Below are 26,520 nucleotides of genomic sequence, written 5' to 3' on the forward strand. Positions count from 1 at the left end.
TTAATATCGTAAACTGTCTTGAAGAAACGGGAACTTAATATTTACATCTTCTTCAATACTTCTTTTATCCAACACTGCAATTTTATTATACGACTACGTATGACAGTTCCATTATATACTACTTACTAATGGTTATATGTTGCTAAATTACGGCGTTAAAAATGAATTTTCTGAATATAACTACAATTTTCACCAAACATGAGCGAATGTAATTTAGAAAATTTGAGTCACGTGAGACAAACGTCATACATAATGTACTGCAATATATGATACTTTATAAAATTTCTAAGATTTATTTCTCTCTCCTTTTATAGCAATATAAATTTTCTAAATATATAAATACAATTTTTATCAAAGAGCGAACGTAAATTAGAAAATTCAAATCGAGCGTGATAAAAACATTTTATTATATACTTTAATACATTATACTTTAAGAAATGTCTAAGATTTATTTTTCTTTGCTTTTATAGCAATATAAATTTTCTAACTACGTGTATAAATTACAATTTTCTGCCAAACAAGGGCAAACGTAATATAGAAAATTCAAATCGTATTGTTCAAAAACATGATGTTACATATTTTAATACATTATATTCCAAGAAGTTTTTAAATTCATTTCCCTTTCCTTTTATAGTAATATCAATTTTTTAACTATATAACTACAATTTTCCATCAAACGAGAGTACTTATACTATATGAAATTAAAATCGTACCTCTATTATTCAAATCAAATGTAACAAATATATCATTGTATGTATATATATATACACATTTACTATATATACATTTATATATATATATATAATATCTATATATATGTAGATTCTATTAAGTTTTAAGAAATTAAAAACATTTATTTCTGTATTTCGGAACGTGCACGAACACGTATCGACGAGGCGGAGGATCTCGACCGTCGCGTCAGTCTGACGAAATCGAGAATTTAAAATCTGGAATATTAGCGCCCTGAACGGCGCGTATGACCGCCATCTTGTAAAAGTGTCTGTAGTGTTTGGAGGTTTAGCGAGAAGGAACAGCAGCTTCGCCGGAGGCTGGAAGTCCTTTTGAAGTGGTTGCAACGGTCCTTGGCAGTCCCTGGGCACCCAGGTGACCTCGTGCGAGGCCAGGGTACCTTCAAGCTGCTAGGACAACCTCACGGCCGACAAACTCATTTACACGCCCGACTATCGCGAAGATGGTGAGCATTCATACGCGAAGATTTTGCATCTAACCCTGTGACAAAATTCATTTTTCATACCGTGAGTACGTTCTCATTAACCAAGGTGACGTTACCATTGCTTGAGACAGTGGCGTATTAGCCTCGTTCTCCTTGTCAAATAATCCCTTATTAATTCATTGTTATCGATGCTTCGAATCTCACCTATTAGACGAACAGTTCTATCGCTTGTCAATATTTTTAGTTAGCGTTCGAGTTAATGCCGTCGCATCGACGATTTCGATGCGTATTGTCGGCACGCTTCTTCACGTTCGTCCCTGATGCTTTCGTATAATGAAACGATCTAGCATAACCTACGTTTATTTATCGTCATAGAAAAAAGAACGATAATAATATACGGATTGACGAACCAATTGTTTTTGTTTGGATGCAGGCTTTCAGATCACTGACAGTCCGATTGGTTTCATATTGATATTTGAATGTCTTGTATATGTGTACAAATGATTGTGGAAATTGTAGTTTTCATAATTACTTCGGGATCGTGCCTATTTTCTTAATGAGTAACATGTACGCGGAAAATGTGACATTTACATAGTAACTTAATTAAGCACATAACTTATAACAAAATATAAAGTTTTATTGCCTAAATTTATTTTTACATTATTTATTATTATTACTTTGCCCTTTATTATTTTATCACTTAGTACCTTTTTGGTGTGTTTATAATCAAATGTGCTTGATATAAAATTTGTGTATACTACAACTATATTCTAACATAGATATTCTATATTTATTTCATTATTTTTTAATTATATCCTTGCATTCTACATATATATTAGCTGCGTTGTTTTAATATTAGTCATGTTATTTAGAGTTCGGCATCAACGGGTGGTACTGAGGGGTCTAGTCCAGCCTCTAGCCCTGCCTCAGCAACAAGTCTCACAATGGCTGCACCAAAATATGGTACCTTGGTTCCAAATCGCATCTTTGTAGGCGGTATTTCAGCTAATACCAGTGTAGAAGAACTTGCTGAGCTTTTCTCATCTTATGGCAATGTAAAGGCTACAAAAATAATTGCTGACCGCGCTGGTGTTTCCAAAGGTTATGGATTTGTTACATTTGAAACTGAGGAAGAAGCTAAAAGACTTCAGCAAGAGGTTTGTAGTACATATGTTTAATATATTTAGTAGTTAAATATATAACAACCATGGTAGTAATGTGAAATTATTTTGTTTATAGTCTGAATGCATTGTATTAAGGGAAAGAAAATTAAATATAGCACCTGCAATTAAAAAACAACCTTTCAATAGATCTTTGGATGGTGGTTCTGGCTCGCCACCCTCTGTGCCTACTAGTACTTACTATTACCCAAATGGTTAGTGTAATTATATTTTGTAATGTCATAAATTTAATTTACTAATTAATTATAGTTACATAAATATTTTATTATATGAAATTTTTTATTTTTACCAGGTATGGGGTTGACATACCAAAATGGCATGACATTTTATAACACAACAGCTCCAACACCAACGACACCAATTGCTCCACCAACCGATCCAGCAACTATTTATCAAGCTACTGGAGTGTTCGGTAAATTTCACAAAAAGCCATAATCGTAATTTTTAGGAGATCGAAATGTTTATGTTAATCGAACAATTTGATTTCGATAATTAGGACCACAAGCTGCTGGTCATCAAACTTTCACGCCTGTGATGTACCCGTGTCCTGCTCCATCTCTTTACATGCCACAACAATATCAGTATTCGCCTATGCCGGTAGGTAACATAACAGATAATAGACTATGCCGACTTCTTTCTCTGAACTCCTTTTTAATCTTGGGTCCTTTGTTCACACCCTATCATATGAATTGTCTATGGGTATAGCTTGTATTTATATTAAACGATAAATCGGTTGCGGTTTGACAGACAAATGGTTTGATGGGAGAAGCCATACCACCGGCGTTTCTACCCAACCCTCAGCAAATGCCTACTTACGTCCTTCTCGACGCTATACAGTATTGAGGTCTAAAGGTACATGGTCTATGCTAAGTGACTAGCATGCAGCGCATTATCTTTGTGCGTTTTCTTTGTTGGACTTCTGCATGGCCTATCAGAATGCATGCACCACTTATCTTTTTTTCACGTAATTAACGATTTGTATCAATAATCTCACATACGAGTTGCGCGTATGAATGAATGTAAATTTCCCATCTAGTCTATAAGTACACATTTATTGTGCTTATGTTGCAATAAAAAGAATTTTATTATCGTACAAAATGTCACAAGTATGTTATTTTTCGTATAATGTGTTGTATTACAGCATAACGTTATTGATGATTTCACATTCACTTTTTTAAGTGTGCATTTATTTATTTTTATATTGCGCAAAAAATATGGAAAGAGACATGTATGACATTCATTGCCTACTATGTAGTAGTCTTCTATTTAAAAGACGAAAAAAGACACAAAGTATAAAATGTATAATTTAAATTATAGGCATGCACAAAATATTAAGGTAAAGTATTTGGTACTTGAGTGTCCTGAAAACATCATTTGATAGCAGATTTCATCTTGTAACCTGTATATTGATCTTAGTACTTCCAAACGAGATCAACGTACAAGATGATTATATAATGTACGATATTTTCTTCTTTCTTTTATTCTAAAGATAGATCGTCCCAGTATATTCTTTGAATAATTAACTGATCGATGATATTTTTCTTTCTGTGCAGTACGAGTGTTATGCAGGGGCAGTCGCCGCCGGAGCTCATCAGTACTTGTATCCAACGAATAACTCGCAGAACAGCACGAGTGGCGGTAACAGTAATTCCGGAAGTGGTAACAATGGCACAGGGGCGACCAGTCCACCAACGGGTCCTCCACAGCCAATTCCATCTTTACCCCCTCCGCCACCGACGCATTTCTATCCTCCTGCCGCTCCACCACCGCATCATCATCCACCGGTGCCTGCAGGTCCTGCACCTCCCCAGATGGACCACATTTATTATCCGTTCGCAGCTGGGCCCCATCCACCTCCTCCACCGCATGCATCCATGGGATTGACCGATCAGCAGCTATTACTTCTCCCTACTGATGCCTCATGTCAACAAACGTCTTCATCTGATGGTCAGGTTGCTCCTCAGGAGGTAAGTCACTATCTTTACTTCTCTTTTTTTTAGTAATATATAATAGGTTTCCATAGAATATAGTACATAAATTTTAATGATTATCAGACTATAAGAAAGCCTTTTATAAGGTAGATCAATAGTCACAATATTTTATTAATTAATTCTAATAATAATTCTAAGTAATAATTGTAAAATTATAATACGAAATTACGTAAATAATTATAATAGTTTTCTCCTTTAATTCTGATTTATTCTTTCCTGTAGTAAGTTTTAAAGGTTGCATTATATGCAACAAAAGAGAACCATAACTTTTTTTCCAACCACTGTTGTGACTATTGGTTCATCCTACACTCACGCGATTATTTTTTAAACTGCTAAAGATATAAGAAAACATCTCTTTGAAAAGGGAATATTAATACTGAGATAACTTAATTGTTTCGTGCTAGTGTAAATGCAACATCATTAGTGTGTATAGAGATGTATCCATGATACATATCATGTAAATCGATCGATCATATTGACTAATTAAGAAAAAAACCAAGCAATGGACGGAAAACTACCATCTGTGAAATAAATCGTAGGATTCTCGTTCGACATCAAGCCACTCGGAGCAAGCACATGGTGAAACACAGGCTGCTTCAGGGTCAGCCACACCCTTGGTGTCCTTAATGCCCGTGAAATTTCCCATGTCCGGTCGTTACACCAATTATCATCCAATCGCGATACACACCGCTAACTTGTACAGTTCCCAGACATGTTTAAATGAAACTGACGATTGCAGTGGCAATCAGATGCATTGCAGGGCAATCGTGTATCATCCGGCAGCCGTTTACATTCCTCACACGCATACATCTCCATTTCATAACGCATCCGGTGGTACCAGCCTGTTGCCGACACCTCCGTCAATATCACAACAGTTATTCGATTCTTCGAACAAGAATCAGTGTTTCAATTCCAGAGATTACACGAAATCCGGGAACGTGAACGGCCAAAATAACTATTCGAAATCGCAGAATCACGGGATCGCGTTGTCTCATCAGAATCCGTTCTTTCGAGCTCAAAATGTAGGGAATTCTCAACCGTACAAGCATAGTAATATAGATGGAAGCTATAAGTACACGACGCCGGCGATGAGCTCGCGATTCTCCATGCAGTATAGCAAAAAGGCGGTTGGCTCGAACGTGGGCTCCCCGGCTTCCTTCGTAGCACAAAAGTCATCAGAGAATTACAACCAAAAATCGTTTGGTTCAAATACAACCAGCGGTCAGCCATATAGTTGCACGAATACACAGAAAATGTTTAATCCAGCGGCGAATTTCGATTACGCGAACGGCCGTAAGACTAATAGCGGCGGTGATCAGTATTTCGAGAACGCAACAAAACCGAGTAACTATCCCAGCCGTAAAAATACGACGAACTATAGAAACAACGGGGTGATCGCCGGACAAACCGATGGAGGTAATAATTCCAATAGTCAGTCAAATGATAAATACGTGACTAATATCGAAAACGAGAACAGTAATTCGCAGGGTGTGCAAGGGACGGAGAATAGTAGTTCGGAGAAGCCGGTGAGCCCACCGCCAGCGCCCTATTCGCCCATGACAAGACCCCTTCCAACTTTGTCACCACCCACCTCCCAGGTCCAGTTCTACAATCCGGCGCAAAACCGCTATCAGCCATCCTTAGCCCCGTCCCAGCATCAGCAGCAGCCACAACAGTCGAACACTCAACGTCGGTACACCATCGCTCCTGCGTTGACCGCGAGCAGAAAACCGACGGAGAAGTACGCCAATTCCAATTCCCAGGCAGCTACCACAACGATGTTACGGCAGAACAAGTACAAGGTCAATGGAATAATACAGGCCGGTAACAAAGTAGCGGACGATAGTCTTGGAGGAGCCGGTGATGCTCCACCAGGCGTTGGAAGAATGCCGATAACACCACCCGGAACGCCAAGGACTCATCCGGGTCATCCTGCTGGCGACCAAGGTCAGCTGAGCGACGCGTGCCATCAGATGCAAGCTCTGACCCTTTAAAATTCGTTCTCTCGATATACATTAGTAACAACACGTATGCGTACACAGGCTCGATTCGTTTTTCCTCCCTTTCTTCTTCTTTCGGTCCTAACAGTACGTGTAATAACGGTACGTACGTGTTTAATATAATAGGTTAGTGACAGGTAGATAAAGATATAGTTAGGTAGATAGATAGATGCATCCCGATTTCGAAGCCGTATGAAAGAGAGAAAATAATAAATTAAAGAAACGTGATTCACGAACGATCCCAATAATTAATATATTTTGAAAAAAAACCTGCATAGACAGCACGAATGCGAATGAACTTGAATACATTCGAAAATACACATTTGCTCTATTCTCTTGTGATCTCAATCCCAAATCTATAGAAAAAAGTAAGAAAAGGAAACGGAAACAAAGGAAAGAACGAGGAAAATATGCAGACTAGATAAAAAACTCCATAAATGTAAATGTAAATTATTGCTCTTCGGTAAATTATTAAATGTACTAAATTGTTAAGCATTTATAAAAGAATATATTATATATTATATATATATTATATATATATAAGATAAAAAAATATATACGATATTTAAAGATTATTATATTAGTTATGAAAAGAAAACAATATATACGATTAATATATATTATATATATGTAAATACATATATACGTATACTCAGGTGGATGTGTATATGTACCTACATATATATGTATGTACGTATCTATCGAAGAGAGCAGATATAATTATAGTAACGTGAAACAAAGGAAATAAGAGAAAATTCGAAGTCAAGCTATATTATTATATATATCTCTTTAAATAAGAAACCGAAATGTTTAACGAAAGAGACGAAGAAGAAAAAATGATAACAATTCTATCATAATAGATAATACAGATATGCTACACATTATTTAAAATCTATATATGTTATATATGCAGTATTTAACGTTTATGCGCGATAGGCTCGATAAACCATTGAATCTCACGAGCAAGGCTAGAGTAGGATAGATGGATTACAAACAGATGATAGGACAGAAGAAAACATACAAAAAAAAAGGAAGTAATATGGTAACAACAAATAATATGTTATTATCGTACAAAGACGAGCGATTTGTTATGTGTTCAAAGTAAAAAAAAAATGGTAGTGATGTCGATAAACGATAACGATGAAGCGGAGGGTAATAGGGAGGCAGAAATAGAGTTGATTTCATAAAAAAAAAAGACGGTTGCTCAAGGCACTGCCACATCTCTCAGTTTTGATTTTCTACCTGATGGTAAAACCAGTACTTATAGTTTAATTAGAGTAACCGTGAACAAAACAACTTATTCTCACGCAGTTTCGAGACGCCACAGTAGAAAAAGGAATAATAATATACTGATTTACATTTCTTCTTTTTTTTTCGAAAAATTATCCGCGCAAGAAAGACGCAGGAGGAAATATTTAAAACTTAATAAACAAAAAAACAGAAAAAAGAAGAAAAAGACAGATGGTCATAAAAATAGCTGTTACAAAAAAAACGATGAAAAAAAGAGAAAAAGAGATGCCCTAAATACCCGAAAAACGAATACGGTAAAAAGATATACCTTTAAAAGAACAAAAAAAAAAAAATAACAAGTATGTAATAATGAATTAAATAAATGTGTCGGCTGTGAGCTTCCAAGCAAATAACAATAATTAAATTATTATAATATAAAAGGTTAAATAATATTCTACCTAATTGTTATGAACGTATAAATTTCTTTTATCTATAACGAGAAATTTGTTATCTCATATCTCGCATATTGTAGCTATTATTGTCTATTTAAATGAGGAAAACGAAGAATGATAACGAACCGAAGGTTTGTGCGGCGCTGTGATTTAGATGTCGCGGCGAAATATATAGCGGTTTATGTAAAAGAGAGAGAAGGGAAAGAATAAACAGAACGGAAGAGTAAGAAACAAAAAAAGGGAGAAATATAATTCGAGGGACATAGATGAGACGACAAAGGCCTAGGACGCATATAGATTACCCGTGAGTCGTTACGAAAAGAAATTAATTTGTTGATAAAAAAAATGTAAGAGTGCCTTCTATTTGTTTTCGTGATTGTATTGTTGAACATTTGTTGCGTTACGTTCCAAGAGCCTCTAATGTTGTTATAAGAAAAAAAAAGATGTTTGAAGAATGTTGTTCCTCTATTTATTTATTGATTTACGGGCCCCAGCACGGCCCAAAACCAGTACCCAGCGAATTTGAAAGTGTGAAAGTATGCTGTTAGGAGAATGGAATTCGGGAAAGGGAATTTAATTAGAAACAAGGACGATTTTAAGGAGATATACAAAAAAAGGAATGGTAAAGACGAAAACGAAGTTTAGTAAGTGCGAATAAAAAATGAAACAAAATATGGAAACATCGCATACGGCATTCGAGTCGCATGTCCCCCTTTTTTCTTATTCATTAATTATTATGATCGTACAAGAAAATAAATAAAAAAAGAACGATATTATACATATGTAATCGAAATGGAAAAATGATAAAAGAAAAAAAAAGGAACAGAGCAGCTCGTTTCGGCACCTATTTCTATGTATAATACACAAGAAGATATCTCAGCAATATACAAATATAAATATATACATATAGATATATATATATATATATTATAAATATTAACGAACGAAAATAAATAAAAAACGTATACCGAAGGTATATGGAATGCGAGTGCGATAGGTGCGTATTTGGGTGTGCGTGAGCGCGTATCTGGATTAGGTGGCTGTGATTATTGCGTGCAAGTTAAAAAGAAAACAAGATGAAAACACAGAGAACATGAGAAAAGAAGACAGTTTACGTGTGTAAGCATCCGTGTGTAAGTGCATTAATGTTGTCTCTCTCACACACATATACACACTACACACGCATATTTCATACACGTATACATACCTAATTAAATAAATAAATAAAATAAATATATATATATATAAAAATATATACGTCTATAACGAGAGGTAATACAAAAGCAAAAAAAAGAGGTACAATTCTATGTTCAGTTTGGTACTGATTTAACAAGCGAAACGAGACGTGTTTAAAAACAAGACGAGTCGTTTAATTGCAATTATTATACATGTACTAAATTCAACGTAGAATGGTGCTGATACGATATAAAATATAATATATACTTCGCAAAGTATATTATAATATAAAAGGAAATCTAAGATAGATATTAGCGGGTATGCGTAGTTGAACATAGGAATATAATTGATGTATATTACATACACGGTGTACGCGGTGTGCTTTCTACGATTGTGGATTATTATACGTTCACAATATGTTGCGTGAAATAGGTTTTGCCTACGCATGATGAAAGGTTTTTTGTTATTTTACATGAGTAGCTATTTATTTTTTTATTAATTCGATACTTTAGCCAAATTTCTATTGCTGGAGTAAGACTGGCAATGATTCGGTATTGTTAAACGTACTTCTAAGATAAATGAACTTGTGCAATCTCAAGAAACATACGGACTAGATTTTTTGTTTTGTTTGCCAATCAGCGATTGCACTATTATATTTTATTGTAATTTGGAAATTATGTATATGGAATTCATTTGAGTTCATTTTTTTGTAAAGTGATCAAATCATATTCCACAATCTATAAAGCATGCCTCCTAAAACACAGAAATTGATGTATTAAGAAAAATAAAAAAACATAAATTATACATAAATGATATGTAGGTTGTACAACAAAAAAAAAAACTAAGTACTCGATGATAATAAAAAAATATATTACGTATAAGAGATGCATATATTTAAAAACAAAATAAAGACATCTGTGCATGAACATTATATAGATGGAAGAGCCATAGCAAAGAAAAGGTATAGACTAAAATAAGTGTGAGTCTCTCCTGCAAATATATAATAATAAAATCTCATTAAAAATATGAAATATACAATGCTCCAATACATATATATTGTATTTGTGTATTTACCTTTCTCGTTTAGTTCGTTTACTTTTTCATTCTTTCCAAAATAAGAAATAATTGAACTAATGAAGAATAATTAGACCACGCGTTGTTTTTAAATATAATCGATATTTTATTCAATATTCATTACAAATACATTTTACAATTAAGTTCTATTTGCTTTCTTAGTCTTTTCACTTGCTAAATAGATAATATAATTTAAGGTATTTGCACTAATACATTGTATTAATTCTATCGTATCACATGATTTATCATAAAGCGGAAATCTAAATACATAACGGATCCAATACGTTGGAATAAACATTTTGTATATTCTAGATCAATAGAAAGAAGCATATAAATTGCATAATCTCTACTTCGCATTATTGACGTTATGAGGATATAGTCATACATAAATCTAACATTGCTCTTAATATTAGGAATTGAATACCTTGTCTCAATAATATATGCTATACCTGACTAAATCACATTATAGTCAATAATTATACTTATTACAGGAAATCAATCCTGACTACAACATACGTGCTTATAGTTTAGAATTTTTTGTTAAATATTATTTGACATAATTCTTAGATATTTTTTAAATTTCATATATGGCAGTGTAAAGGCAGTAACATTAACCCAATTCTGAAATTTTTTCAAACTTGTCTAATCCGAGTCAATAATACATACGAATATATACTATCTCTAAAATATAAATCTTTTAAAAAGGTATAGAAATATTATGAATATTTAACGTAATTCATCTCGAAGTATCAAATAATGAAAAACCTACTCATATTCAATTATCAAAATGGCTTTAATAAAAAGGTTCCTCAAAAACATATTAAATGTCGGATGTCTTATAGAAACTTATTTCTAAATATAAAAATTCATAAAACGGCAACTGTAAATATAACAATCTAATATATCGTTTCAATGATCATGCCATTTATAATTCAGTCGTCATATGTGACGTTAATGCTTGCACACGAGTAGCATTACAGCTTTTGCATAATACATGGTCATCCAAAGGATAGCATCCACGTCCCTCGGAATCAGAGGATAAGACCAACCCACAATCCTCGCATTTGTAACACTGAATATGAAAACTACGATCTAATGCTACAACGCGCACAGTTTCCTCTTGTCCTGGTTCTGGCATAATCGGTAACTTACAAACGCAACAACGAGGTGCAAATTTCCTGCAATATAAAAACATTCATTTTTATACTTTGTAAAATTAATTGTTTTACTTGGTCAACCAAATGCTACTTACTTGTGGAAACATTCTATGCAATGAATCTGATTTGTAGCGTCTACCGTAAATGGTATACCATCCAAACTTTGCCCGCAAACAACACATGTAAAACAGGATGGATGATAAGGTTTACCTGTGGCTCTTAATATTCTATCGAGTATTGGTCTAGTGCAAACGCAGCACTTTTCCAAAGTATTCAAATAATCTTCCTCGCAATAGGGTTTATTTTCCAGTGAATAGAAGGGTTTACCTTGTAGGTTAACCTTACAAACATAACAACAGAAGCAGTCAATATGGAAAACCTTATCCATCGCGGAACAACCGGTACCTTCGCCTTCAACTTTGCGGCCACACTGGGCACAAATCCCATATATATCACTGTCTTCAGCGTTATCTTCCATTCCTTGAACTAACAAATCAGTCAAAACGTCCACCTGAAACAAAAATAAATTTTTTAGAGAAATATTTTTTCACAATGAAGAAATTAATATAATAATTTTAACATACTTCCTTAACTGGAGAGACTTTTCCTTGGGGCTGAGTAGATGTAGCAGATCCATAACCAGAGTACATGGAATAATTGCAAGATAATTGCGACGGTGGTCTAGGATTAATTGGTTCGTATATAGATTCATATGTAGAACTGGATTGTGAACTTGGACCATAAATATCATTTGGGTAATTGTCAGGTGGAAAATCAGTTTGATAAGTAGCGCGTCTAAGTTCGCTATAACTAGATGACACAGGACTTGGCGGAGGCGGTAATTCTTCCGGTGGTGGCGGGAAGGAACTACCCGGCACACATGGTACATATTCTGAAGGTTCTGGTGGTGGTGGTAAGTCATCTGTAATATAATAATTACTTGATTTAATAAACTAATAAAAATGACTTTTGATTACATTTTCTATATATCTGACCATTATTGAGTGCAGAAGGAATGTTACAATATGTATTTTCTGGTTTAGAATTCCATTGAATATTGCTGTAGATAATGTCTTTTTCAGTTTTAGCTGTCTTATTAACTGGTATAGATATTGGAGGATCTATATTACTATATACGATATTTCTTGTTGATCTTGAGTGATCTTCAACTGGAACTTGAGGAGCAGGCATATTACCAATATTTGAATAATGATTCTTTTCATCATATCCATATTTTGGTTCAAATTTCTCATCTGATTGGTGCACATAAAAATTCTCATTGTTCTGATAGTTTTTAGGAACATCTTTTCCATTCGCAGTGGATGGTAATGAAAAGTCATTTTTCTCTATATTTAGTGGCACATATGGTGAAGGAGAATTCACGTATAAATTTGATGATTTTTCATTTTGGCCAGAATTATTAAGTACTGTACTATATGATGGCACTGATGCAGCCTTTATAGTATAACTTTGTGGTATCTGGAAAATATTTTACCCCATTAAATTCTGTATAACAAGATGATCTAAATAAATTTTATTTTGTTAATTTTACCATTGATGTTTCCATATAATAATGGAACAGTCATGGAAAGGGAGTCATAGTTATGAAATATTGTTAGTGAAAAAATTACATATTTATTATTATATTCATATGATTTACTGACCTGTGGTTGTGATTTTTTTGGTTTCGGAGGTACAGCTGGTCCCACTTTTTTCCCAGACTTGATGGTTTTAATGCCATCGCCATGATTAATTTGTAAATTTGCAATTTGCTGTTCTAAATTACTAACGTTAGACATTTTCCTGAAAATATCAACAGCATATAAATTTTTAACTTTTTTTGTTTCTATATTATAGAATATTCTATTCTAATATAATATTCTATTCTATAATATTCTATTCTATTCTATAGAAGATTCTATACTACACATTTACAAATTCTATAAGAATCAAATTAAAGGAAAAACAATATATTTAAAAAATACATATTGTATCTATGTTCAAGCTAGTGAAATAATACTACCGAAGAACGTTATCGTAAAAAATTATCAGTTGGAAATTATATCTGTCAAGTAGAAGTATAATATTACCTGTCTACAAAATGGAGCTTATACCATTAAAAAAGTCATTATTACCTGGTAAGTTAATGAATCGTATACTCCCTCCAAATTCGTCGTTTTAAGTCTTCTTCTGATACCAAAATCGTGCAATTTTTGAATTTTACGGAGTTACCAGATATATTTTGTGCTCAACCGTAATACAACTGAATGGCTGACTCATAAATCCCTTATCTTATTGCTTTAAAAATTCCTTTACGATGACTTTTCCATACATATAGTCTTAACCATAGTTCTCTTTCACTCTTATGGCACGACATTCAACCAATAATCAGGATTCAGTTGAGATGATTACTGTTTAAACAAGAAAGGAATCGTCGGCAATTTTCTATATGTACGAACCAGCTGGCCAATAATTTTTTATGCAATTATTACTTTCTGAACGAATCTGAACGTTTAAAGTACCAACATTACTTCCAAAAAATCTTACCACGCCCTAAATCGTATGTCACAATACTGCAAATTGTCACATAAACTAATTAAATTAAAAAAAATATATATTGAGTGTTATTATCATAAATGCATATGATGACGCATATTTAGCACTAGGGATTTTGATTTTAAGTATTCGATATTTATGACTCTAAGAATTCAAATATTTTGTAGAATTATGTATATCATTTCTATTTGTCATTTGCGATATGAATAATTTCCTATTTAATTTGGCATGATTAATTGAGATTAAGATCATTCTTCTTCTTGGTTTCATTTGATTTTTTTATATTAATTTTTTTTAAATGAAAATAGCTCAATTACATAGATTAGTATTGCGCGCCACTTTTGAAAGTATATTTTTGATACGATACAATTTCTTTAATTGTAATTGTATGATGGTAACAAAATAATCGAAATGCAATTTTTGGTTTATTTAATTCTCTAATATACTACTATGCTAAAATTTTTAATGTTAACCTAGAATTGTTATCCTTGGGTCATAGATAACCGCAATAATTTACATTAGAATATGTTATATTAAAACATATATAAATATAAATGTATATATATATATACTTTATTTTTATTTAATATTGCATACTTTACGCGATAGAAAGAATCATTAATAATTTTTATTGTGTCAAATATAAAACATTAAACAAGAGTAAAATACTTTAAAAATTAATATTCTACTGCAACAATGTCAGTTGAAGCTTAAATTTGATTTTGCAATCCTTTTGTTCAACACTGTGCGTTTTATAAGCTAATAATTTCACAGTTGAAAACGCGAAAACCGAAAAACGGAAAGAATATAATGAAATTTTGCAATACACGTGGAAAATCTAAAGAAACAGTTGAAAAATTTATCTTAATTACCACAATGAGCCAATAGACTGTAAAAACAGTTGAGTATTGTGCCCTTAAATATTAGTGCTGTAGTTTCCCATTTTTACCACTTTTTTCACGGAACATTAAAATAGTTGTGACATTGCATAAGGTAGAACAAAAGATTGTCTACCATTGTTATGATCATTTCAATTTACAATTGGGTCAAGGGAATGGCGTTATTTTTTTAACAAGCTAACACGTGGTAGCAAAAGATATTTTTCTCAGAGATTACGATTCTTAATGATCACGTATACTAATAGTGTCGATAATTTAATGAATAGATATTGAGAAAATAATGTTTACATCAATGTATATCGTTTACATTAAATTGAGATTAATAAGTGTACAATCATTATTGTGTTTTAAATACTAAATCACGATATTGTGATCATTTTTCGAAATTTGTTTAGAATCTCTTATCTGTATATCTTCAACGTGTGTTATGTTCATTGATATATCTATTACCTTCATCCATAATATTGTGATCTTATTGAAATTTTCGTAGAATCTCTTATATGTTTATCATTTGTTATTATTTTGATTAAAACAAATCAGAATTGCGAATTCACAATTGCTAGGACTTTTGTGGTGACTTAATGAGTAGTCAAAAGAGTTAATTATAGATTACAAGTGTTAGATAATTACAGCAGTAACTGTTAGAAAACGTTCATCGTATACCAGTGACGTTAGTCAAGTTAAAAAACGTTAAGAGAAAGAAAAGAAGAAGAATTTAGAAATCAGAATTCCTGTAAGAAATTATTCTAATTTTACCAAAGGAAGTGATTTACATTTATATGTAAAAGGAAGTGATTTACATTTATATATATATACAGATATCAAACATTTATTTCAAAACGGATTTACCTCGTTGCTCAATCGAAATAATATTTACTACAGTAATTTCCTATCTAATAGGACAGATAATATTGCAGTTAATCGTAATATGAAATTACGTAGGATTAGAAAATATAAATAAAGCAAAACATTTCTATTCGTTTGATATTAAATTTTCCTTGTTTGTTGGGTTTACCACGGTGATTCACGTAGGAATAGGAAATATTGACGGATTGTTTCCGATAATTTATGCGTTGCTCATTGTCTACGGCTATTCTTATTTTAGTAAATAGGAAATACGATCGAAGATGTACACTGAATTTATTCATTAAAAGACCTTCATCGCTTTTATACGTAACTACTTGACAATCGAGAAATTACAATTCGGTAATATATTTCATTAAATGGGCTTATATGTATATATCATATAATTCTTGTTTACTACTGATTGACCGCTATCTGATATCTAACACAAACATTTGCTTGATATTCCAAATTAAATATTTGGATTGAAATGTCCTCAATATATGCCGCAGCCAATCTTACATATAACAATCTTATGTAATGTTAATATCTCACATTCTTGCGAAATTTGGATATCATTAAGAAATACGATTGTTTAAAGAAATGTTTTCGCTTACCGATTTTCACGATAAAAGAAACGCGTTCTGGAAGCAAGCAAGAAACTCTTAGCTTATCTAATCGTGCTTGATTAAATTTCGATATCAAGTTACGTGAGAAGTTACAGGAACATATAAATTACATTGTTTTTATTAGAGTATCAATTAAAAAAGTTAATATACACTAATCATATCACCTAACCAGGATTTTCTTCTTTTTCGAAGAAAACAATTTTCATTTTTCGATCTTTGTCGTCGATTTATTTACTTATAATGGCTACGAAAAATATTGGCAGATAGCTAGATTTTCCAGGCAATTTTGGTCAGGGTTTATATGTTTCATTTTTATAATATCAAACTTTTGTATTCATATAAAAGTATTATTATTATTATTCTTTCTTTTTGTCAGCCCAACGGCCTTAAAAATAAAACTTGGTTTGTTGAAAGTACTACTAAATGACATGATATTTAATATTCTTGGATTTAATTAATTAGTATGTGAATGCTATAATAAATATTACTCCAAACAATGATAATAATTGTATATTTATAAATATTTTATACAATGAATACTTTTTGGAATCAATATAGATCCACATTATCGTAGATTAGTACGTATTGTAATCGATAAAGATTTACCAAAAGAACTTAGATCCTAATCAAATCGAAACTAAGGCTATGATTACAATAGGTACGTGTTTTGATGCCCTATCATTTTAACAAATAAATCATAGAGAATTCTTGAGTATAATATACATCAATGTATACTATGTATACATCTCGGTTACCAAATGTTTTACTTACTAGAATGATGAAACTATTGCAACCATAGCTTAATACAGATCCAATCTCTATCCAATCTTATAGACTTCCTTCCCAGCAAATGCTTTTGATTTGATTTAACAATTATCAAATTAATCCAATAAAGATTTACTGTAATAATATAATTAAATGCAATAAGTACTCCTCAGTAAGGTTGTTTAAAGGATTAAAGTTATCTGTGATTGAAATCACTTAGCTGAGTTAGAAACTGGATTAAATCTTAGTCGAACAAAGTAAGTGATAAAAGACATTCTTCTCCAGTTGATAGTCGAAAGAATAGAATCTGTTTTTCCTCGAGCTTCTACAATTCGAAAAATATTAACCTATATACAAAATTTTTAATTTTTGTTTGTTAAAACTTTGATAAGAGGAAACCTTCATAATCCGAATTTTATCTTTTTTCTCAAGTGATCGTTCAAATACAAGTGCTTTTTAAAGATAGGAAGACAATGCATATAGTAAATGAAGATAGAGGAATGAAAAGATGAAGGAAGTATCGAGAAAATAAATGACTTTAATGGCGTAAATACAAATTCATAGAAGCTTGGAAGTGCTTAAATACTCATTACATATTAATGATAACGAAGGATGTCATGTAAGGGTTATAATAATTAACTCTTATGATATATCTCCTGGGGAAATCCTATAATTTTATACGACTGTATGTATTTCTTTGTACTGTGGCAGTAATAAATTCTCTGTGTATACATATATGTATTCCTATTGTTAGTCACTGACACTCATGTTTCGGGCATCCCCGCTAACATCATATTTGTAATATTTTATGCAGAGAAGGGGAACATGTAAGAAAGATGGCTGTATGTTATATGTCTCGTTCTCGGTACTCTCGTTGCTGCAATATTTTCAAATCTCGCAATAGTTAGTGACTGTCGGGCTGTAGGTGAATAGTAATCACTAGTGGCTATTGTAGTGATCTCACTTGGCTAATATTTTCGTGCTTGGTGTATTATATACTGTGCGTTTTTACTTCAGTTGTTTCTGTTTTAGTTATACAGAAGCGTACTTTCTTTCTTTTTTTAATTTTATGGGAATGTGACGTTCTATTTATTTTTATATTTATCCAAATATTTTGTCGGTAGTGATAAAAAAGATTTATGTTTATTTCTATATTTCATTAATTTATCTTATGTTATACTTAATTCCTGTATTTCTGTATTTCACATATTTCATTAAAATATTTCATTCGTATTTAATCAAGTTTGAATACGTATTGCATTCAATAAGACACTATTTCAATCTTTTATTGCATTGATCATCACGGTAATTAAATTATTCAATTTAGACGGTCATTGAAGTTAATTTTTATATAATCCGGTTTATTTTAATACTATTTTTGTGAAATAATATTGCAATATTGTAATAATACTATAATATTGAATACTTTTAAATATATGTTTAAATATATGAATGTTAAAATATGTAACAAATTAGTAACTTTTTTCAGAGGGATCTTATCAATATACCATGCAGAATAGTTATATTATCGAGCCTGAGAATGATTCAATATTCGCAACAGCATCTCATGTGCATCAGGAAGAAATGCAGAATAATAAGAGAGCAAATGAAAACACCTGTTTGACACCCAATAACAATCAGACGTACTTTGCTGATGAAAAAGTTCACATACCAGAAACAGAAAATGTAGTATATATTGGTACCAATGGAACTTAAAATAATTAATTTTTTATGTTAATATATGGATTTTTAACTGTATCCATTCTAATTTGGTTTTTGCAGGGTTTCTTTAGTTTTAGAAAATTATGGGCTTTCACAGGTCCTGGATTCTTAATGTCCATAGCTTATTTAGATCCTGGAAATATTGAATCTGATTTGCAATCTGGCGTAGCTGCCAAATATAAGGTATTTTTTTAGTTATTCCATTCATTGCTTATTTCCATGTATGGTTTACATTTCTTTTTATTTTTTAAATTTATTTATGTTCTTTTTTGTTAGTTATTATGGGTATTGTTAAGTGCAACCATTCTTGGCCTTATTATGCAAAGATTAAGTGCAAGGCTTGGTGTGGTAACAGGTTTGCATTTGGCAGAAATGTGTTACAGACAATATAAAAAGGTACCCAGAATGATTTTATGGATAATGATAGAAATAGCCATAATTGGCAGTGACATGCAAGAAGTAATAGGGACAGCTATTGCTTTATCTTTATTAACAAATAAAGCGTAAGTTATGAAATTCTCTTAATTTTTTGATGTCATCTATTCTTGTTCCTCCTATGTAAGCTGTTATTCATAAATAATGTATGTATCTAATTTGATTTAGGATTCCTATATGGGGTGGTGTTCTTATTACGATAATTGACACTTTTACATTTTTATTATTGGACAAATATGGCTTAAGGAAATTAGAACTCTTTTTTGGATTTCTTATTACAGTAATGGCTGTCACATTTGGATATGAGGTAAAATAAATAAATAAATACATATATGTGTGTGTATATGTGAATGAAAATTATTTTATTATTTCTATATTTTAGTACATTGTTTCTGCCCCACCTCAAAATGAAGTGATAAGTGGAATATTTATACCTTGGTATAAAGATTATGACAGAAATATGTTGTTACAAGCTGTAGGAATTGTTGGTGCAGTTATCATGCCACATAACTTATATCTTCACAGTGCTCTTGTTAAAGTAAGAAAAGAACAAAGAGTATAAGTAATCTTTTTTATGAAATTGAAGAAGTAGGCATTCTGATGTATTAAATATTTGCCAGGTGTTAAATAAATACTATAATATAATCTGTAATTTTTAGTCAAGAGACATTGACCGTAAAGAATCCAAAAAAGTGAATGAGGCAAATATGTATTACTTCATTGAGGCATGCATTGCACTTCTGGTATCTTTTATAATTAACGTATTTGTTGTCGCGGTATTTGCGGATGGTCTTTTTAACAAGACTAATTTAGAAGTTGTGAGTATAATAATTAAGAATTCTAAATGATATTTTGTAGTGTAATTATCTTTTACAATATATTTCATACTTGTTTCTTTATATTTTAGTACAATCTGTGTGAGGCTAACAATTATACCGTAGGAATGGATACATTTGAGGTAAAAACAAAATTAATACGAATTTGTGTACCTAAAAATTTTAGCTTTCTTATTATATCTTATTTTTTTAATTACAGAAAGATAATACAACCATCTCAGTAGACCTTAACAAGGGTGGCATATTTTTGGGCTGTGCCTTTGGTGCAGCAGCAATGTATATTTGGGCTGTCGGTATTTTTGCTGCTGGCCAATCTTCCACGATGACAGGAACGTATGCCGGACAATTTGCAATGGAAGGATTTTTAAATCTTCAGTGGGCTCGTTGGAAGCGAGTACTTTTCACGCGAATGATCGCTATCATTCCAACCTTCCTTGTCGCATTCTTTAGTGACATTGATAATCTAACTGACATGAATAATATTTTGAACGCAATTATGACTCTTCAGTTACCTTTTGCAACCCTGCCAACGATAGCATTTACTAGTAGTCCTAAAATTATGGGTACATTTCGAAACGGATTGTATGTTTTATGTTTTTAATTTTATAGTTGGAATTTTTTAGGTTCATACGACTTTATACATACTTTTATATTTCAGAACTAGTAAAATTGTGACGACAACATTATCCGCTGTTGTAATAGCTATAAATATATATTTTGTAATAGATACTGTCCGAGATTTGCCACATCACTGGGCGGTAATAGTTGCAATTACAATATATTCTATTTTATATCTTCTATTTTGTCTTTATTTAACCATTCATATGGCTGTGAGTATGGGCGCATCTTCTCTTGGTAACCATTGGGTATGTATGCTATTAAGTAGGGTGATTGATTTTTAACTAAATCATCATTTTATTATTAACTTTTGTTACAGTTCGTAAAAAGATATATTGGAAGTCCTGTAAGTACAACACTTGGATTATCAAACCCTGCAATATATGCAAGGTAAGAATTGTATAGATTTTATGTATAACAAGATTTTGTTAGTTAATTTAGTTAATTGTTTTGTAATACTTACTACCTAAATATGAAAAAATTGCTATTTCCATTTATATGATGTACATATATTGTAATTAGCAAAATAATATAACAAAGTACGCATTTTGTGCCGAAATATATAGTAAATAACAAGAAATGTACTGATAAATGATTTTTATAAAAATTGTGAAAATAATTGTTAGTTGATGCGCATTTAAATAGTAAAAAGATCCAAGTAATATTCATAATATAATATTTTAATCTTACGTTTTTTTAATGGATTATAATAATTTGCATGTATGTCATGAATTGCTCTCATGCTTAAGAATAGTTTGCTCATTAGTACATCACAATAGTCATAAAGTTTATTAAAGTAACAAATATTAGGCCACAAGATCTGTTCAATATAGTATATTTGAAACTTTAATACGTTTATGTAATGTTATCTGTAACTAACTGCTACATGAAATTAATCATATTGTTCAATTTTAAGATTCGAATGTGCGTGTATATATGCGAACATCACGAAATTATGGTTATGGTTACACACTGAACACAAAACGTTTTATTTGCAGACATGTATGCTTTATTAACATTGTATACATTTTGTAATAAATACTAACAAACGTGTAACGCAAATTGTGTGCTTGTGTGTTTTTATTGCATCACTTTGTATTTTTTAATAGGATATTTAAATACATTTTTTACATTTTTGATATATCAAATATGAAATCAATTTGTATCTCATAGCCAGAAGAAGGAAAAATTTGTTTTAATATTTGCACAAAACGTACTTTTCTTATATTCATCACAATCTTTTAAATATTCAATATATTATATATAGTTAAGATCTCGAAAATTATTCCTTTTTACATTCATAGCTTCTTCAATACATCAGAAACATCATTAAGACCATAATCGAGTTTACATCATGAATCTGCATCTAACTACTAAAAACCATATTTTAAAAGTTGCGTCTTCATCTGTCTTCAACTTTATACATGGTATGTACTTTATATTAGATCTATTGTTTTAATATACAAAGTTTTTATAACTAGGGTAAAAGTTAAAAATAGAATTAATATGATAATATAAAAGACTTCTTTCAAATACTTTTATATTCAGGGTTTTGCACTATCATTGTAATCGTATTAGTTGTAATTCTGTTAATAATCCGTTTTATCACGTGAATGATTAACTTGTTTTTGCATGCGCATTTTTAACCAATGCAAATGCGAGCTTATAATAGTAAGATTTTCAAAATTTCTTAATAAAAGGTAAGAAATTTTTATAAGTTTTTATTTCAATTAAGTAAAATTTTGAAGTTAGTTTGTTGACTTTTATTAAATAGATAAAACTATGTGATGTTTTAGGTCTAATCCGGCATTTAACATCCAAGAAAATTGGTCTGGAAGCTTTAACTCGATACCGGAATACTGATAAAAATCTGACGCAAATAAAACGTGGTAAATAGTATTCAATACTCATGGGTTGCATTCTCATAGAGTTAGCATCATAGATTTTAAGATTTTATAGAATTGAAAATGATAACTTCCTATAAAATATACTCACCAAATTGTTTTGTAAAGTTAGGGCTTTAACATGTAAAATAAGCAAAGCGCGTTGATAACAGAAAAATACGTGATGATCGTATATATATATGTATATAAATTTTATTAAATAAATTAAAGTCATATAAATTGTATATAAAAGAGACTTGTACAAAATATAATAAAAATTTATAATTTTAGTATGTAAATGATATGTAAACTATAGGGATTATGGTATCTAAAATAGAGAATTAATAAAAGTGGTAAACTGATGATTAAAATATGTAAATATGTAAAGTCCACTGATGCTGTTCATATTATATGTGTATTGGTACTACTATTTAAGGACAGTCATTTATATGTGTGTTTTGCGATTTGTTGCGATGTGTTTAATACTTAACACGTATACGACATCGATACGAGAATCAGTTGTTGAATATCCGCTGTTGAGGACGGGCAACACGCGCTATGTAGAAGCAAGTATGAGATATTCTTATATTTCATGTTATGACCTACAAATTATCTAGAGGAAGATATGTATTCGTTTAAAATACCAGTAAACGATCGTGTTTTTTTACAATACTTGATTTATTCATGTTTAAATCTCACAAAAATAATTTTAATAGGATACAATTCATATTTGTAAAATAGTTCAGTTTAAGAAAATCAAATTTTTGGATTACTATCAAGTAAAATGTTTCTTTTCCGCCTTAAATATTATCCTTTCTCTATTTTGGAAAAATTTAATTTGTCTTGTAATTTCTCATTTAAAAAATACGTTTCAAATATACTTCTATATAAACGATATTACAAAAATGTAATAACGATGTAGTTGAATATACTTTTTCTGTTTAGAAGTGTAGTTTTAATTGTTGCAACTTAATGGAATATGACTAGATATTTTTTCAAATACCGCAGATAAATATCCCTATATTTTGCACTCAATTGTTTAACATCAAATAAAAACTAAGGTACCCTGAGTTAATAAACCGTATTCCAGAATTTATTACTTTCTAATCGTCATTTATTAATAAAAAGTATTTTTAATATCTCAATTTTTTCTGAATTAATTCGTAGTCCATTTACGGTCATCACAGATAATTTTTTTATTCATATTATGCATAAAACTCAATTTAAATAAAAGTTATTGAGAATCTTGTACCCTTTTATCAAACTATTAAAAATCATTATAACAGTTTTTGTTTTCAACAATTCATACATATAAATAATAATGTTTTTTTATTGATCAAATCAAACGATTATATTTGCATTAAATCTGTCTGATTATAAATTGGAATATTTTATCATCAATAAATTTAAAAATTATCACTAATAAAACATTATAAAATATAGAACATTTTTTCATAAATATTTTACGCAAACGCGTATCAGACTTATTTTTCGTATCGATAATTGAATCCTTAATGTATGTAAAATTAAATAAGAATTTACCATTTATCTTATTTTTTGTTAATTATCAAATTATGAAAACATTGAATATCACGACGAAAGCAATACGTCATTTTTTCATAGTATTATATTCAATTATATAGGTTCCGTTGTCAATCGAAGATAATATTGATTATGTTCCCGTTTATAATGCCAATAAATAAAGACAATTATAGATATAATTAATACAACTAACATAAATATAGAAGATGTCAGTATTGCTGGAACAAAACAAGGATTAAATGAGAAAGTAATATATAAAGTAGTATATAAAAAATACATTTATATTGTAGTAGAAATTTACCAATAATTGCTGTCGTATTCATATTATATCTGAGTTGTTCCCACTGTATTGCACATTCTTTTTCCCAATCTGTGGGTACAACATCTTTTGTTAGTGCAATAAATTGATTTAAGGGACACATTGTAATACAACCGGGAAGTGTTAAAAGTTGTGGTTCTTCACTAGTATTTTTATATGATATCTAGAACAATATATTTAATCAACAATCTTATATCATGATTTACAATCTAATTATTATTTTAAGCACCTACCGTTACAAAATACTGATCTTTTAAATTTACTCTTAATTCTATTAAAATAGTAGCAGTATATGGTGGGCAATGTGGTTCAAAAACATTCAGAGTCATTAGCATATTGGCTATAGTTTCATCATGAGCACTATACATCCATACTTTTCTATCAGGTACTAAGGCATTTTTCGATTTTTTTTCCATGTGGTCTATCATTTCTCCAAGTAATATTCCTATGTTTTATATTTCCCAAATTATACATGACATAAATTTTTTACATAACAAAATGAATATTACTTACCCGATTTTAGTCTCTGAAGTATTTTATTATAGGCGTTAATTGTAAAACTTTTTACAACAATTGGCATAAGTTTATCTGGATATATTGACTTTGTCCATTCTGGCAATGTTTTATTATAAAGACTCTATAATAAGTTTAGAGTATATGAGATATATAAAAATACTTATTATCAAGTGAGAAGTACAGAATGACAGTAACATAGTTTACCTCAATAAATAATGTATCATAAAGTTGTTTAACAGATAAAAGAGATGAAATTTTATTTCCTGTTTTTCTTGTAAGGTATACATACAATTTCTTATTTTCTTTATTAATTTTTTGGATTGCTGGAGAATTAAGAACTTTTTCCAGCTCATAATCATATCTAGGACAATATTTTCTTGCAGCCAAAACATTATCTTTGTCTTCAGGAATAGTATGCACTGGAATAGGCATCCATTTGATATTACTCCATACTTGTTTACCAACTGGAGGATAAAGTCCAGCAAGATGTGATTCAGCTGACATTAAGGTACGATCTACATCTGTACTTTGAATATAAATATCATGTGGAGAATATAGGTCACTTAGTAGATGTGAATAGCGTTTGCGGATCCAACGACCAAGTAGTAAATGCTGATATTTTCCAATCTGATATAACAGACATATATGAGTGAAGACTTAAATATTTTGAAATTAAAAAGATTTTAAAATCAAACAAAAATTTGCAACAAAAGTAATATAATAAAGAAGAGATCATTAAATAATTAAGCTATACATATGACAATTAAGAATTACATACATTTGTTAATTGGCCATATGGGACTTGCCACAAACTTTCATTGTTATAAGGATCATTTGGATATGGTCTTATGGGTGTTCTATCTCCATGTCTGTATAACTGTAAAATAGATTGTAATTATTTTTAATAAACAACGATAATGATTATTATTATAATTAAAATGATTATAATATCTAATTCATATTGCTTTATGAAGAAAATAAATTTCATATACATAAATAATAAATTAATTTCATACAAAATACATTTCAATAATATGAATAATCAAGATATAAAATATAAACATTATTTCCATTTTTTGAAAAAGCATACTTTAACTTACAACATTTGCGAAAACGATAGTTCCAAAATCTGTCTTTTGAGCATGTGACAAATCGATAACAGAAAGAGTCAGAATTATTGAAACAAACATATTCCTTTTAATATTTTCAATATGTATGATTCGCACTTTCGAACCTCTAGTAAGAGGCTTCACGTAGAAAATTGTATAAGACAACAATCTATCGATTACTGCAACCTGTGGAATACTCTAAACTCTAAATGTTCCAACGTCTGTTATTATGACTTATACATTACTTTCGTCAGAAGTTATATGAGTATAAAACATATATAAAATGCAAATCAAGTGATTTGTCGTTGCTACCAATATCGGTTCCTAACCCAACCATTCTTTGTTCGCATTGTAGTGTAATAAGAACAAGGTTATTTATACAGTGGTACTCATATTAGAGAATGTTTAAACTT

The 26,520-nt window shown here is 30.7% G+C and overlaps 4 protein-coding genes across 11 annotated transcripts; 2 read left to right on the plus strand and 2 right to left on the minus strand.

The window, feature by feature from the left end:
• The first annotated feature begins 910 nt into the window (after positions 1 to 910).
• Positions 911 to 11,086, plus strand: LOC139992959 (uncharacterized). 2 transcript variants are annotated; one of them, XM_072014287.1, is made up of 7 exons: positions 911 to 1,195; positions 2,034 to 2,331; positions 2,414 to 2,549; positions 2,648 to 2,767; positions 2,852 to 2,952; positions 3,909 to 4,322; positions 4,886 to 11,086. In XM_072014287.1, the coding sequence occupies exons 2-7, from the start codon at positions 2,119 to 2,121 to the stop codon at positions 6,338 to 6,340; spliced, it is 2,439 nt and encodes an 812-aa protein (XP_071870388.1). In that variant the 5' UTR covers positions 911 to 1,195; positions 2,034 to 2,118; the 3' UTR covers positions 6,341 to 11,086. The 2 variants fall into 2 exon arrangements, with proteins under 2 accessions (XP_071870388.1, XP_071870387.1); XM_072014286.1 differs by having other exon boundaries at positions 2,047 to 2,331.
• On the minus strand, positions 10,361 to 13,967 carry Zyx (lipoma-preferred partner zyxin). Its single transcript, XM_072014295.1, has 6 exons — positions 13,571 to 13,967; positions 13,100 to 13,238; positions 12,431 to 12,914; positions 12,020 to 12,357; positions 11,531 to 11,946; positions 10,361 to 11,456 (listed from the first exon to the last, which is right to left on the minus strand). Exons 2-6 carry the CDS (start codon positions 13,232 to 13,234, stop codon positions 11,204 to 11,206), a joined length of 1,626 nt encoding a protein of 541 aa, XP_071870396.1. The 5' UTR covers positions 13,235 to 13,238; positions 13,571 to 13,967; the 3' UTR covers positions 10,361 to 11,203.
• On the plus strand, positions 13,437 to 23,287 carry Mvl (solute carrier family member malvolio). 7 transcript variants are annotated; one of them, XR_011801256.1, is made up of 13 exons: positions 13,437 to 13,573; positions 18,617 to 18,813; positions 18,910 to 19,032; positions 19,126 to 19,352; positions 19,453 to 19,591; positions 19,667 to 19,822; positions 19,944 to 20,102; positions 20,192 to 20,242; positions 20,320 to 20,702; positions 20,779 to 20,986; positions 21,058 to 21,128; positions 22,043 to 22,165; positions 22,535 to 22,992. XR_011801256.1 is itself a non-coding variant. In XM_072014289.1 (12 exons), exons 1-12 carry the CDS (start codon positions 13,537 to 13,539, stop codon positions 22,599 to 22,601), a joined length of 1,818 nt encoding a protein of 605 aa, XP_071870390.1. In that variant the 5' UTR covers positions 13,438 to 13,536; the 3' UTR covers positions 22,602 to 23,287. The 7 variants fall into 7 exon arrangements, 6 of the variants coding, with proteins under 6 accessions (XP_071870390.1, XP_071870395.1, XP_071870392.1 ...); XM_072014289.1 differs by lacking the exon at positions 22,043 to 22,165 and having other exon boundaries at positions 13,438 to 13,573; positions 22,535 to 23,287; XM_072014294.1 differs by lacking the exons at positions 13,437 to 13,573; positions 22,043 to 22,165 and adding an exon at positions 16,076 to 16,096.
• On the minus strand, positions 23,281 to 26,231 carry LOC139992965 (prostatic acid phosphatase). Its single transcript, XM_072014300.1, has 7 exons — positions 26,099 to 26,231; positions 25,777 to 25,875; positions 25,203 to 25,625; positions 24,996 to 25,119; positions 24,716 to 24,927; positions 24,465 to 24,645; positions 23,281 to 24,381 (listed from the first exon to the last, which is right to left on the minus strand). Exons 1-7 carry the CDS (start codon positions 26,186 to 26,188, stop codon positions 24,257 to 24,259), a joined length of 1,254 nt encoding a protein of 417 aa, XP_071870401.1. The 5' UTR covers positions 26,189 to 26,231; the 3' UTR covers positions 23,281 to 24,256.
• Between the last annotated feature and the right edge of the window lie 289 nt (positions 26,232 to 26,520).

Source organism: Bombus fervidus, chromosome 12 (genome assembly GCF_041682495.2).
Source record: "Bombus fervidus isolate BK054 chromosome 12, iyBomFerv1, whole genome shotgun sequence".
Classification (NCBI taxonomy): Eukaryota; Metazoa; Arthropoda; class Insecta; order Hymenoptera; family Apidae; genus Bombus; species Bombus fervidus.